The sequence below is a fragment of the Oncorhynchus masou genome, unplaced genomic scaffold, assembly GCF_036934945.1.
Source record: "Oncorhynchus masou masou isolate Uvic2021 unplaced genomic scaffold, UVic_Omas_1.1 unplaced_scaffold_969, whole genome shotgun sequence".
Taxonomy (NCBI): Eukaryota; Metazoa; Chordata; class Actinopteri; order Salmoniformes; family Salmonidae; genus Oncorhynchus; species Oncorhynchus masou.
Window position 1 is genome coordinate 91,247 of NW_027016195.1, and position 15,816 is coordinate 107,062.

The 15,816-nt window shown below is 44.6% G+C and overlaps 1 protein-coding gene across 1 annotated transcript in view; it reads left to right on the forward strand.

Moving 5' to 3' along the window:
* Nucleotides 1-15,816, forward strand: part of LOC135538462 (copine-5-like) — an 80,617-nt gene that overhangs the window by 40,979 nt on the left and 23,822 nt on the right. The window contains exon 5 of the mRNA XM_064964354.1: nt 13,930-13,993. Within this exon, the coding sequence (XP_064820426.1) occupies nt 13,930-13,993 (64 nt within the window). The remainder of the gene's footprint in view (nt 1-13,929; nt 13,994-15,816) is intronic.

Consider the following 15,816-nt stretch of genomic DNA (forward strand, 5'->3'; position numbering starts at 1 on the left):
GTATTTGGCTAAGGTGAACTTCCGACTTGACTGTACACACACACACACACACACACACACACACACACAAGCAGAGGCAGCCTGGGAATTAATAAATGCTGTGTGAAGGCCTGTTCTCTTCTCACAGGCCACGTGTGTGTGTGTGTGTGTGTGTGTGTGTGTGTGTGTGTGTGTGTGTGTGTGTGTGTGTGTGTGTGTGTGTGTGTGTGTGTGTGTGTGTGTGTGTGTGTGTGTGTATGTACAGTCAAGTCGGAAGTTCACCTTAGTGTGTGTGTATGTGTGTGTGTGTGTGTGTGTGTGTGTGTGTGTGTGTGTGTGTGTGTGCGCCTGCCACTTCTTGCAGGCCACCAGCCATCACTGTGTAGTATGTGTTACACCTCTCCATGCGATGCCACAAACAGCTGCTAGCTCGATGTAGTACTGAGGTGTTTGTGACACGGTGGAGAATAAACAGTCAGTTTCTGGAGAACACGAAGGCTTCATAATGTATGTGATATCAACAGAGGTATATTTTCAGGGGTGATTTAAATACTGACTGGCTTTCATCAAGCTGCCCACTCAAGAAAAAGCTTCAAACTGTTAACAGTGCCTGCATCCTGGTTCAGGTTATCAGTCAACCTACCAGGTTATTTACAAACAGCACAGGAATGAAATCATCAACATGTATTGATCACATCTGTACTTCTGCTGGTCCAAAGCAGTATCCAACTCCATCAAATGTAGTGATCATAATATAGTGTATAAGAGGTCATACAATACGTTTTGTAGTGACTCCTATGTTGATGATGTAAATAATATTTGTTGGTTCGTGGTGTGCAATGAGGAGCAAACAGACACATCACTTAACATATTTATGAAATTACATATTCCAATTACTAATAAGCATGCACCCATTAAGAACACGACTGAGAAGAAAACGGTAAAATCCCTGTGGATTGATGACAATGACTGAGGATGATAGTGGATGATATTGAGGATGATAGTGGATGATATTGAGGATGATAGTGGATGATATTGAGGATGATAGTGGATGATATTGAGGATGATATTGAGGATGATAGTGGATGACATTGAGGATGATAGTGGATGACATTGAGGATGATAGTGGATGATATTGAGGATGATAGTGGATGATATTGAGGATGATAGTGGATGATAGTGGATGACATTGAGGATGATAGTGGATGACATTGAGGATGATAGTGGATGATATTGAGGATGATAGTGGATGACATTGAGGATGATAGTGGATGATAGTGGATGATATTGAGGATGATAGTGGATGATATTGAGGATGATAGTGGATGACATTGAGGATGATAGTGGATGACATTGAGGATGATAGTGGATGACATTGAGGATGATAGTGGATGATAGTGGATGATATTGAGGATGATAGTGGATGATATTGAGGATGATAGTGGATGATAGTGGATGACATTGAGGATGATAGTGGATGACATTGAGGATGATAGTGGATGATAGTGAATGATATTGAGGATGATAGTAGATGATATTGAGGATGATAGTGGATGATATTGAGGATGATAGTGGATGACATTGAGGATGATAGTGGATGACATTGAGGATGATAGTGGATGACATTGAGGATGATAGTGGATGATAGTGGATGATATTGAGGATGATAGTGGATGATATTGAGGATGATAGTGGATGATAGTGGATGACATTGAGGATGATAGTGGATGACATTGAGGATGATAGTGGATGATAGTGGATGATATTGAGGATGATAGTGGATGATATTGAGGATGATCGTGGATGATATTGAGGATGATAGTGGATGATATTGAGGATGATAGTGGATGACATTGAGGATGATAGTGGATGACATTGAGGATGATAGTGGATGACATTGAGGATGATAGTGGATGATATTGAGGATGATAGTGGATGATATTGACGATGATAGTGGATGACATTGAGGATGATAGTGGATGATAGTGGATGATATTGAGGATGATATTGAGGATGATAGTGGATGACATTGAGGATGATAGTGGATGATATTGAGGATGATAGTGGATGATATTGAGGATGATAGTGGATGATAGTGGATGACATTGAGGATGATAGTGGATGACATTGAGGATGATAGTGGATGATAGTGGATGATATTGAGGATGATAGTGGATGATATTGAGGATGATAGTGGATGATATTGAGGATGATCGTGGATGATATTGAGTATGATAGTGGATGACATTGAGGATGATAGTGGATGACATTGAGGATGATAGTGGATGATATTGAGGATGATAGTGGATGATATTGAGGATGATAGTGGATGATATTGAGGATGATAGTGGATGATATTGAGGATGATATTGAGGATGATAGTGGATGACATTGAGGATGATAGTGGATGACATTGAGGATGATAGTGGATGACATTGAGGATGATAGTGGATGATATTGAGGATGATAGTAGATGATATTGCCACTCCTATTAGCCATCTCTTCAATCTAAGCCTACTAGAAAGTGTGTACCCTCAGGCCTGGAGGGAAGTAAAAGTCATTACACTACCCAAGAATAGAAAAGCACCCTTTACTGTCTCAAACATCCAACCAAATCAGCCTGTAACCAACCCATAGTAAACTTTTGATCAGATACAGTGCTGTTTTCAGCTCACTTATAGGGAAGGGCATTCAACATGTACGGCACTTGCACAAATAACTGATGTTTTTCTGAGAGAAATAATTGATAATAAAAAATATTGTGGTAGCTGTTTTGTCAGACTTCAGTGCAGCTTTTGACATTATTGATTATAATCTGCTGCTGGTAAAACTGATGTGTTATGTCTTTACATCCCCTGCTATACTGTGGATTGAGAGTTACCTGTCTAACAGAGGGTGTTCTTTAATGGAAGCCTTGCCAACATAATCCAAGTAAGAGTCAGGCATACGCCAGGGCAGCTGTTTAGGCCCCTTTTACTTTTTTTCAACCGTTTGCTGATGACTCAACACTAAACACATCCTGCTCACTATACCTTATCCAACCTATTAGTTCCACCACCCACACATGCGATGACACCTCCTGGTTTCAAGAGACAATATCTCTCTCATCATCACTCAATACCTAGGTTTACCTCCACTGTATTCACATCCTACCATACCGTTGTCTGTACATTATACCTTGAAGCTATTTTATCGCCCCCAGAAACCTCCTTTTACTCTCTGTTCCAGACGTTCTAGATGACCAATTCTCATTGCTTTTAGCCATACCCTTATCCTACTCCTCCTCTTTTCCTCTGGTGATGTAGAGATGAATACAGGCCCTGCAGTGCCTAGCTCCACTCCCATCCCCCAGGCGCTCTCTTTTGATGACTTCTGTAAACGTAATAGCCTTGGTTTCATGCATGTTAACATTAGAAGCGTCCTCCCTAAGTTTGTTTTATTCACTGCTTTAGTACACTCTGCCAACCCGGATGTTCTAGCTGTGTCTGAATCGTGGCTTAGGAAGAACACCAAAAATTCTGAAATTTCCATCCCAAACTGCAACATTTTCAGACAAGATAGAACTGCCAAAGGGGGCGGTGTTGCAATCTACTGCAAAGATAGCCTGCAGAGTTCTGTCCTACTATCCAGGTCAGTACCCAAACAATTTGAACTTCTACTTTTAAAAATCCACCTCTCAAAAAACAAGTCTCTCACTGTTGCCACCTGCTATAGACCACCCTCTGCCCCCAGCTGTGCTCTGGACACCATATGTGAACTGATTGCCCCCCATCTATCTTCAGAGCTCGTGCTGCTAGGCGACCTAAACTGGAACATGCTTAACACCCGAGCCATCCTACAATCTAAGCTTGATGCCCTCAATCTCACACAAATGATCTATGAACCTACCAGGTACCTCCCCAAAGCCGTAAACACGGGCACCCTCATAGATATCATTCTAACCAACTTGCCCTCTAAATACACCTCTGCTGTCTTCAACCAAGATCTCAGCGATCACTGCCTCATTGTCTGCATCCGTAATGAGTCAGCAGTCAAACGACCTCAACTCATCACTGTCAAACGCTCCCTGAAACACTTCAGCGAGCAGGCTTTTCTAATCGACCATGGCCGGGGTATCTTGGAAGGATATTCATCTCATCCCGTCAGTAGAGGATGCCTGGTTATTTTTTTAAATGCCTTCCTAACCATCTTAAATAAGCATGCCCTATTCAAAATTTAGAACCAGGAACAGATATAGCCTTTGGTTCTCCCCAGACCTGACTGCCCTTAACCAACACAAAAACATCCTATGGCCTTCTGCATTAGCATCGAACAGCCCCCCGTGATATGCAGCTTTTCAGGGAAGCTAGAAACCATTATACACAGGCAGATAGAAAAGCCAAGGCTAGCTTTTTCATGCAGGAATTTGCTTCCTGCAACACTAACTCAAAAACGTTCTGGGACACTGTAAAGTCCATGGAGAATAAGAACACCTCCTCCCAGCTGCCCACTGCACTGAAGATAGGAAACACTGTCACCACTGATAAATCCACTATAATTGAGAATTTCAATAAGCATTTTTCTACGGCTGGCCATGCTTTCCACCTGGCTACCCCTACCCCGGTCAACAGCACTGCACCCCCCACAGCAACTCGCCCAAGCCTTCCCCATTTCTCCTTCTCCCAAATCCAGTCAGCTGATGTTCTGAAAGAGCTGCAAAATCTGGACCCCTACAAATCACACGGGCTTGACAATCTGGACCCTTTCTTTCTAAAATTATCTGCCAAAATTGTTGTCACCCCTATTACTAGCCTGTTCAACTTCTCTTTTGTGTCGTCTGAGATTCCCAAAGATTGGAAAGCAGCTCTGGTCATCCCCCTCTTCAAAGGAGGGGACACACTTGACCCAAACTGCTACAGACCTATATCTATCCTACCCTGTCTTTCTAAGGTCTTCGAAAGCCAAGTCAACAAACAGATTACCGTCCATTTCAAATCTCACCATACCCTCTCTGCTATGCAATCTGGTTTCAGAGCTGGTCATGGGTGCACCTCAGCCACGCTCAAGGTCCTAAATGATATCTTAACCGCCATCGATAAGAAACAATATTGTGCTGCCGTATTCATTGATCTAACCAAGGCTTTCGACTCTGTCAATCACCACATCCTCATCGGCAGACTCGACAGCCTTGGTTTCTCAAATGATTGCCTCGCCTGGTTCACCAACTACTTCTCTGATAGAGTTCAGTGTGTCAAATTGGAGGGTCTGCTATCCGGACCTCTGGCAGTCTCTATGGGGGTTCCACAGGGTTCAATTCTTGGACTGACTCTCTTCTCTGTATACATCAATTATGTCGCTCTTGCTGCTGGTGAGTCTCTGATCCTCCTCTACGCAGGCAACATCATTCTATATACTTCTGGCCCTTCTTTGGACACTGTGTTAACAACCCTCTAGGCGAGCTTCAATGCCTTACAACTCTCCTTCCGTGGCCTCCAATTGCTCTTAAATACAAGTAAAACTAAATGCATGCTCTTCAACCGATTGCTGCCTCCACCTGACCGCCTGTCCAACATCACTACTCTGGACAACTACAAATACCTAGGTGTCTGGTTAGACTGTAAACTCTCCTTCCAGACCCACATCAAACATCTCCAATCCAAAGTTAAATCTAGAATTGGCTTCCTATTTCGCAACAAAGCATCCTTCACTCATGCTGTCAAACATACCCTTGTAAAACTGACCATCCTACCAATCCTCGACTTTGGCAATTTCATTTACAAAATAGCCTCCAATACCCTTCTCAACAAATTGGATGCAGTCTATCACAGTGCCATCCATTTTGTCACCAAAGCCCCATATACTACCCACCATTGCGACCTGTATGCTCTCGTTGGCTGGCCCTCGCTTCATACTCGTCGCCAAACCCACTGGCTCCATGTCATCTACAAGATCCTGCTAGGTAAAGTCCCCCTTATCTCAGCTCGCTGGTCACCATAGCATCACCCACCTGTAGCACGCGCTCCAGCAGGTATATCTCTCTGGTCACCCCAAAACCAATTATTTCTTTTGCCGCCTCTCCTTCCAGTTCTCTGCTGCCAATGACTGGAACGAACTACAAAAATCTCTGAAACTGGAAACACTCATCTCCCTCACTAGCTTTAAGCACCAGCTGTCAGAGCAGCTCACATATTACTGCACCTGTACATAGCCCACCTATAATTTAGCCCAAACAACTACCTCTTTCCTTACTGTATTTATTTTATTTTATTTATTTATTTTGCTCCTTTTCACCCCATTATTTTTATTTCTATTTTGCATTTACTTTGCCACCATGGCCCTTTATTTTGCCTTTACCTCCTTATCTCACCTCATTTGCTCACATTGTATATCGACTTGTTTCCACTGTATTATTGACTGTATGTTTGTTTTACTCCTTGTGTAACTCTGTGTCGTTGTATGTTTGAACTACTTTGCTTTATCTTGGCCAGGTCGCAGTTGTAAATGAGAACTTGTTCTCAACTGGCCTACCTGGTTAAATAAAGGTGTTCTCAACTGGCCTACCTGGTTAAATAAAGGTGTTCTCAACTGGCCTACCTGGTTAAATAAAGGTTAAATAAATAAATAAAAAACACTAAACACGTCAGCTACTGCAGCAAGTGATGTCACTGCAACACTTAACAAAGAGCTGCAGTCAGTTTCAGAACGTGTGGCAAGAAATAAGTTATTCTTAAATATTTCATAAACTGAAAGCATCGTATTTGGTACGAATCATTCACTAAACCCTAATTCTCAACTAAATCTTGCAATGAATAATGTGGAGATTGATGAAGTTGAGGAGACTAAACTCCTTGGAGTAATCCTGCATTGTAAACTGTCATGGTCAAAACATATTGATATAACAGTAGCTAAGACCGGGAGAAGTCTGTCCATAATAAAGCACTGCTCTGCCTTCTAAACAACACTATCAACAAGGCAGGTCCTACAGGCCCTAGTTTCTACCTTCTCAACAACACTATCAACAAGGCAGGTCCTACAGGCCCTAATTTCTACCTTCTCAACAACACTATCAACAAGGCAGGTCCTACAGGCCCTAGTTTCTACCTTCTCAACAACACTATCAACAAGGCAGGTCCTACAGGCCCTAGTTTCTACCTTCTCAAGAACACTATCAACAAGGCAGGTCCTACAGGCCCTAGTTTCTACCTTCTAAACAACACTATCAACCAGGCAGGTCCTACAGGCCCTAGTTTCTACCTTCTCAACAACACTATCAACAAGGCAGGTCCTATAGGACCTAGTTTCTACCTTCTCGACAACACTATCAACAAGGCAGGTCCTACAGGCCCTAGTTTCTACCTTCTCAACAACACTATCAACAAGGCAGGTCCTATAGGACCTAGTTTCTACCTTCTCAACAACACTATCAACAAGGCAGGTCCTACAGGCCCTAGTTTCTACCTTCTAAACAACACTATCAACCAGGCAGGTCCTACAGCCCCTAGTTTCTACCTTCTCAACAACACTATCAACAAGGCAGGTCCTATAGGACCTAGTTTCTACCTTCTCAACAACACTATCAACAAGGCAGGCCCTAGTTTCTACCTTCTCAACAACACTATCAACCAGGCAGGTCCTATAGGCCCTAGTTTCTACCTTCTCAACAACACTATCAACAAGGCAGGTCCTACGGGCCCTGGTCTTGTCACACCAAGATTACTGTTCAGTAGTGTGGCCAGGTGCCACAAAGAGGGACTTAGGAAAATTACAATTGGATCAGAACAGGGCAGCACGGCTGGCCCTTTAATGTACACAGAGATAACATTAATAATATACATGTAATCTCCTGGCTCAAATTAATTGACTTCATCACCACTTGTTTTTGTAAGAAGTGTTGACAAGCTGAATGCACTGAGCTGTCTGTTTAAACTACGAGCAAACAGCTCAGACACCCATGCATACCCCACAAGACATGCCACCAGAGGTCTCTCCACAATCCCCAAGTTCAGAACAGACTATGGGAGCACAGTACTTGACATGACTACATGAACCCTATTCCACAGCTACATAGAGCCATGACTACATGTATTCCACAACTATAGAGCATGACACAGAACTCTATTCCACAGTACTACATAGAGGCATGACTCCATGGAACTCATACCCACAGTACTACATAGAGCCATGACTACCACAGTACTACATAGAGCCATGACTACATGGAACTCTATTCCACAGTACTACATAGAGCCATGACTACATGGAACTCTATTCCACAGTACTACATAGAGCCATGACTACATGGAACTCTATTCCACAGTACTACATAGAGCCATGACTACATGGAACTCTATTCCACAGTACTACATAGAGCCATGACTACATGGAACTCTATTCCACAGTACTACATAGAGCCCATGACTACATGGAACTCTATTCCACAGTACTACATAGAGCCATGACTACATGGAACTCTATTCCACAGTACTACATGGAATATTCCAGAGTACTACAGTGACTACATGGAACTCTATTCATAGAGCCATCAGGTAACTACATAGAGCCATGACTACATGGAAATTCCACAGTACTACAAGAGCTGGACTATTCCTGGTAACTAAAGATAAAAAAGTAAAGCTGACTCCTGCTGCTGCCTTGGCAGGAACTAATGGGCATCCTTAATAAATACCAACAATCCTCCCAATGTAATTAATGAATGATAGAGAGAGAGAGAGAGAGAGAGAGACGGCAAGAGAGAGGGAGGGAGATTAATGTTGTTACATTTGTTTCTTCTCACCTTTGTTGGTTTATTTCACTTGCTTCGGTAATGTAAATATATGTGTCCCATGCCAATAGAGATTGAATTTACTTAACTATGTACCTAGTCAGCCTCTAACTCTAGCCCCCCCCCATCACACACACACACACACGCATGCACCCACTCGCGCACATACACACATACCCTACCCTACCCAACCCCGCCCTGGCTCAATATGGTGGTGATCTCATACCTCAACACCTCTTGGATTTAACCACTGCGTTCAATAATGTAATATGCCTGATTGAAAGATGTCAGTTTAAGGTATCCATCACCCACCCTACCACCATACAGTACATGCAGTATGACTCTCCTGCTTCTCAGAGCAGGAAGATAACCCTGCAGCAACAGGAAATATGAATTCTTTGTTTGGATTATAATTAATGGACATTTTTGGTAAGGTTTGATATATTTTTTCATTATGGTAAATCAAGTCTGACATTTTAAGGTGGAAATTACAAACTCTAGAAGTCTTTTTAAACCTTGAACACACTACCATTTGAGATTGGGTCCTCTGAGAGAGAGTAAGGGAGGAAAACGAAAACCTGTCTTTAAAAATCTGCCTTCTCATTGGACAAGTTTATGTACTGCCTTTCTGTTTAACTCTGTTTTCTCCCTAGTAACCCGGTCCCAGTGTGGATAAATCTCCCTAGTAACCCGGTCCCAGTGTGGATAAAGCTCCCTAGTAACCCGGTCCCAGTGTGGATAAAGCTCCCTAGTAACCCGGTCCCAGTGTGGATAGATTTCCCTAGTAACCCGGTCCCAGTGTGGATAAATCTCCCTAGTAACCCGGTCCCAGTGTGGATAAAGCTCCCTAGTAACCCAGTCCCAGTGTGGATAAATCTCCCTAGTAACCCGGTCCCAGTGTGGATAAAGCTCCCTAGTAACCCGGTCCCAGTGTGGATAAATCTCCCTAGTAACCCGGTCCCAGTGTGGATAAAGCTCCCTAGTAACCCAGTCCCAGCGTGGATAAAGCTCCCTAGTAACCCGGTCCCAGTGTGGATAAATCTCCCTAGTAACCCGGTCCCAGTGTGGATAAATCTCCCTAGTAACCAGGTCCCAGTGTGGATAAATTTCCCTAGTAACCCGGTCCCAGTGTGGATAAATCTCCCTAGTAACCCGGTCCCAGTGTGGATAAATCTCCCTAGTAACCAGGTCCCAGTGTGGATAAAGCTTGAATTATGTTAGTCTGACAGGTCTGATGCTTTCCTAAGGAAGACTAGAGTAAGTACATCTTGTCGTGATAGGGGGAGTACTACTGTACAGACAGATAAGAGAAGGAGGAGTAGAGGAGTTGTCCTCCCTCCATGTATCTAAATGTCCTTGTCTGTGTTCATGGCCTTTTTCTATTTCATCATCTGACTTCACTTATCCTAGGTTTGATTCTGGAGTGCCAGACGAGGCAAGGTTTTACACTTTGGGGACTTTTCCATTGGTTCCATGCAAAGCTAATTTGAGCACAGCTAAAGTATTTGAAAGGAAACAAATACTATTTGAACCCAGGTAAGGCTACAGAACGCACCATCAGACGGAGCCGTCACTCAGCTAAGATCATCTGTCACAGCTGGACGGGAGTTCTGCTACAAGATTGACCTTCTAATCATAAGCCTCCCTCTAGAGAGAGTGTGTGTGTGTGTGTGTGTGTGTGTGTGTGTGTGTGTGTGTGTGTGTGTGTGTGTGTGTGTGTGTGTGTCCTGCTAGGGGCTTCCAGCCAGGAGCCCACTACGACCCACATCCTTCTCTGTTTGTCTGGGAGGATGGACAGCCTTGTGTCTGGGAGGATGGACAGCCTTGTGTCTGGGAGGATGGACAGCCTTGTGTCTGGGAGGATGGACAGCCTTGTGTCTGGGAGGATAGACAGCCTTGTGTCTGGGAGGATAGACAGCCTTGTGTCTGGGAGGATGGACAGCCTTGTGTCTGGGAGGATGGACAGCCTTGTGTCTGGAAGGATAGACAGCCTTGTGTCTGGAAGGATGGACAGCCTTGTGTCTGGGAGGATGGACAGCCTTGTGTCTGGAAGGATAGACAGCCTTATGTGTGGGAGGATGGACAGCCTTGTGTCTGGGAGGATAGACAGCCTTGTGTCTGGGAGGATAGACAGCCTTGTGTCTGGGAGGATGGACAGCCTTGTGTCTGGGAGGATGGACAGCCTTGTGTCTGGGAGGATGGACAGCCTTATGTGTGGGAGGATGGACAGCCTTATGTGTGGGAGGATGGACAGCCTTGTGTCTGGGAGGATGGACAGCCTTGTGTCTGGGAGGATGGACAGCCTTGTGTCTGGGAGGATGGACAGCCTTATGTGTGGGAGGATGGACAGCCTTATGTGTGGGAGGATGGACAGCCTTGTGTCTGGGAGGATGGACAGCCTTGTGTCTGGAAGGATAGACAGCCTTATGTGTGGGAGGATGGACAGCCTTGTGTCTGGAAGGATAGACAGCCTTATGTGTGGGAGGATGGACAGCCTTGTGTCTGGGAGGATGGACAGCCTTGTGTGTGGGAGGATGGACAGCCTTGTGTCTGGGAGGATGGACAGCCTTGTGTCTGGGAGGATGGACAGCCTTGTGTCTGGGAGGATGGACAGCCTTATGTGTGGGAGGATGGACAGCCTTGTGTCTGGGAGGATGGACAGCCTTATGTATGGGAGGATGGACAGCCTTGTGTCTGGGAGGATGGACAGCCTTGTGTCTGGAAGGATGGACAGCCTTGTGTCTGGGAGGATGGACAGCCTTGTGTCTGGGAGGATGGACAGCCTTGTGTCTGGGAGGATGGACAGCCTTGTGTCTGGGAGGATGGACAGCCTTGTGTCTGGGAGGATAGACAGCCTTGTGTCTGGGAGGATGGGCAGCCTTGTGTCTGGGAGGATGGGCAGCCTTGTGTCTGGGAGGATAGACAGCCTTGTGTCTGGGAGGATGGACAGCCTTGTGTCTGGGAGGATGGACAGCCTTGTGTCTGGGAGGATGGGCAGCCTTGTGTCTGGGAGGATAGACAGCCTTGTGTCTGGGAGGATGGACAGCCTTGTGTCTGGGAGGATAGACAGCCTTGTGTCTGGGAGGATGGACAGCCTTGTGTCTGGGAGGATGGACAGCCTTGTGTCTGGGAGGATAGACAGCCTTATGTGTGGGAGGATGGACAGCCTTGTGTCTGGGAGGATAGACAGCCTTGTGTCTGGGAGGATAGACAGCCTTGTCAGAAGCAGACAGGAGATGCATTCCTTGCATCCCAAATGGCACCATATTCCCTTTAAGGGGCTCTGGTCAAAAGTCTAAAGTAGTGCATTACATAGGGAATAGGGTGTCATTTGGGACGCACACCCATGTGCGACAGGATAGTTGATACCCTGTCCTTCTCCTCCTCCTCTCTGTGGCCAACACAGTGTTGGTGGTTTGGACCTTTTTCAACCCATTGAACTCATCTAGTCACAGTGAAAGCTGAGAGCCTTGGTGATTGGATGGCAATAGATGCAAACCAACCCCCCCCCCACACACACCAGTATCCAGTTGAAATAGCATTTGCTGGACACTCCTGAGCCCTGCTGTTGTTGGTCTGTCTGAATTAGATTGGCAGCCATTGGAGAGATGGAGGAGAGGTCAACAGTGTTTGTTTGGCGTTTCTACATGAACATCCTGGTGTGTGTGCTTCTCCCTCTCTCTGTGTGTGTGTGTGTGTGTGTGTGTGTGTGTGTGTGTGTGTGTGTGTGTGTGTGTGTGTGTGTGTGTGTGTGTGTGTGTGTGTGTGTGTGTGTGTGTGTGTGTGTGTCTGTGTCTGTGTCTGTGTCTGTGTGTGTGTGCGTGTGTGTGTGTGTCTGCCTCGTATTGCAGGCCACCAGCCATCACTGTGCAGTATGTGTTACACCTCCCCATGCGATGCCACAACCAGCTGCTGTATTCTCCTGTCTGGCAACAGAAGAATACACTGTAGTCTGGGAACAGGAGAATACACTGTAGTCTGGGAACAGGAGAATACACTGTCGTCTGGGAACAGGAGAATACACTGTCGTCTGGGAACAGGAGAATACACTGTAGTCTGGGAACAGGAGAATACACTGTAGTCTGGGAACAGGAGAATACACTGTAGTCTGGGAACAGTCGAGTTCTACTGTGGGCTGGGAACAGTCTAGTTCTACTGTGGGCTGGGAACAGTCTAATTCTACTGTGAGCTGGGAACAGTCTAATTCTACTGTGAGCTGGGAACAGTCTAGTTCTACTGTGAGCTGGGAACAGTCTAATTCTACTGTGAGCTGGGAACAGTCTAGTTCTACTGTGGGCTGGGAACAGTCTAGTTCTACTGTAGACTGGGAACAGTCTAATTCTACTGTGAGCTGGGAACAGTCTAATTCTACTGTGAGCTGGGAACAGTCTAGTTCTACTGTGGGCTGGGAACAGTCTAATTCTACTGTGAGCTGGGAACAGTCTAATTCTACTGTGAGCTGGGAACAGTCTAGTTCTACTGTGGGCTGGGAACAGTCTAGTTCTACTGTGGGCTGGGAACAGTCTAGTTCTACTGTGGGCTGGGAACAGTCTAATTCTACTGTGAGCTGGGAACAGTCTAATTCTACTGTGAGCTGGGAACAGTCTAATTCTACTGTGAGCTGGGAACAGTCTAATTCTACTGTGAGCTGGGAACAGTCTAGTTCTACTGTGGGCTGGGAACAGTCTAGTTCTACTGTTGGCTGGGAACAGTCTAATTCTACTGTGAGCTGGGAACAGTCTAATTCTACTGTGAGCTGGGAACAGTCTAGTTCTACTGTGGGCTGGGAACAGTCTAGTTCTACTGTGGGCTGGGAACAGTCTAGTTCTACTGTGGGCTGGGAACAGTCTAGTTCTACTGTTGGCTGGGAACAGTCTAGTTCTACTGTGGGCTGGGAACAGTCTAGTTCTACTGTGGGCTGGGAACAGTCTAATTCTACTGTGGGCTGGGAACAAATCCTACTGTTCATGAAAGAAAACATCAAGACAGATTGCGGCGCACTTTTAGGGAGTTTTAGGGAGTTTATAAGAGACAGTGCTCCCCATTGCTGTTTGGTTCCTGAATGTGGAGGGTTCACAGAGAAAAGACGAAAGGTGGAAGTCCCATTATAATGCATGGTCATGTCAACACTAAATGTAATGAGTACAGGATGGAGCTTTTATCTCTCTCTCTCTCTCTCTGTTTTGTAGTGGTATCCCTGGGAAGAAATGTGGCACCATTATCCTTTCAGTCGAGGAGCTGGGGAACTGCAGAGTAAGTGCTACATATTTAACTGTTACCTTTTTCCCGTACAGTCAATCAACGCCATTCAAATAGTGTTCAGTACATCAACATAATGCTTTTAAAACGTTCAACTCATTGTCAAGACATAAGATAGAAACCTCTACTGCATGTATCAGCTAGACCATAGAGAAAAGTACGTATCTCAGAGCACCGTAGCACCATTAGGTGTAAAAACTTGACTTATCCAGTTGCGGCCCACTTCTTGGAGGCAGGCCACTCGATTTCGTCTCTGCGTTATATTGGCATCGAACATGTCACCCTCCCTAGGAGAGGGGGTGACCTTGATAATTTATTGTTAAAACGAGAGGCTGCCTGGATCTTTAATTTAAAGACCATTGCGCCCTTCGGTCTCAACTTAGACTTTGATCTGAAGCCATTCTTGTGATTATTGTGACTTTGCCATTGTAATTGTGTGTAAACTTGTATAGTCAAATTAATCTATGATCGTATGCTATCCATTTGTTTGTATGCTGTTCTTTGTATGACATTTTAATATTTGATTATTAACCAATGATATTAGGCCACTCCTGGCCATGATTACAGACACCTGTGTCCTTTGACACTATATAAACGAGTCATCCCGCAGTGTTTGTGATTATACCCTGATGAAGACAGCTTGGCTGTCGAAACGTTGGTATTAAATTTTTGCATCTGAGCTCCAAGAGTGTGCGGCTCTCTTTTATTTTTATTTTCAAGTTTCTACTCCGCTAGCCAGCACCTCGTCTTTATAGGTGTGCGTTTCTTTTCTTCTAGACCATAGAGAATAACCAGAGACTATTAGTGATAGTTTGACACACAGGAAGATAAAAACCTCTATTGTTTGTGTCAGCTAGGCCATAGAGAATAACCAGAGACTATTAGTGATAGTTTGACACATAGGAAGATAAAAACCTATATTTTTTGTGCCTAATAACCCATCTATTAGCGCTGTATTGAGCCATAGGAATATTGTATCCATACGTATCGTGAATATCAGACCCATATACTGCATCAAAAAACAACTACGATTTAAATGAGAAGTAGGCATTGGTCTGAAGCCGAAAAGAAAGGAAATTCACATGAGCACCCCAATGTCTACTTCACCCATGCTCTACCAAGGTTTTCCAGCACACAACTTTGACCTACTACAGTAGCTATTTTGGTCTATTGTACTTCAAACAATGTGTACGCAGGTTGCTTAGGATTCAAACCTTCTCAAATCATCATTTGTTTGTAGCTTTGCTTGTAGCTTGCCTCTCATCTGACTGGTGTTAGCTCGTTACTAGCGTTGTTGCTGCGCTAGTGACTAGCGAAACCGGACCAAGTGCTTTGGTCCAGTTTTAGAACTCTGATATTCAGCAGAAAAGATGTTAGCGTTGTCAGAAATGCTACAAAAAGATAGCACATCGTTGTTTCTTAATGGATGGAAAATAGAATGTGAGAGTGATAAATTATACATTTAATCAAAACTGTTGCGACCTACAAAGGTATTGGCAAGACCAATGATCACTTCATTGATGCTGTAGTCTTGTTCTTATCCAATGTCTAGATATGGAGTGAGGTCAGGGCAAGACATTTTCTTGTTTTTCTAATGCTAACGACCTTGTTAACAATCCGGTATGTGGTTCCCGGGAAACGGCCGGGCGGCTCATGATGAGAGGCGAGGAGGAGTGTGTTGTGTACCTGCAATCAACTTGATTTGCACATTTTCATTGATATTTGTGTAATATTGGCTTAGATATGATGGAATGGAGATTTGAATTTAACATTGAGCTTTAACCAATGCATATACTGTACTATATATTATAGGTCTT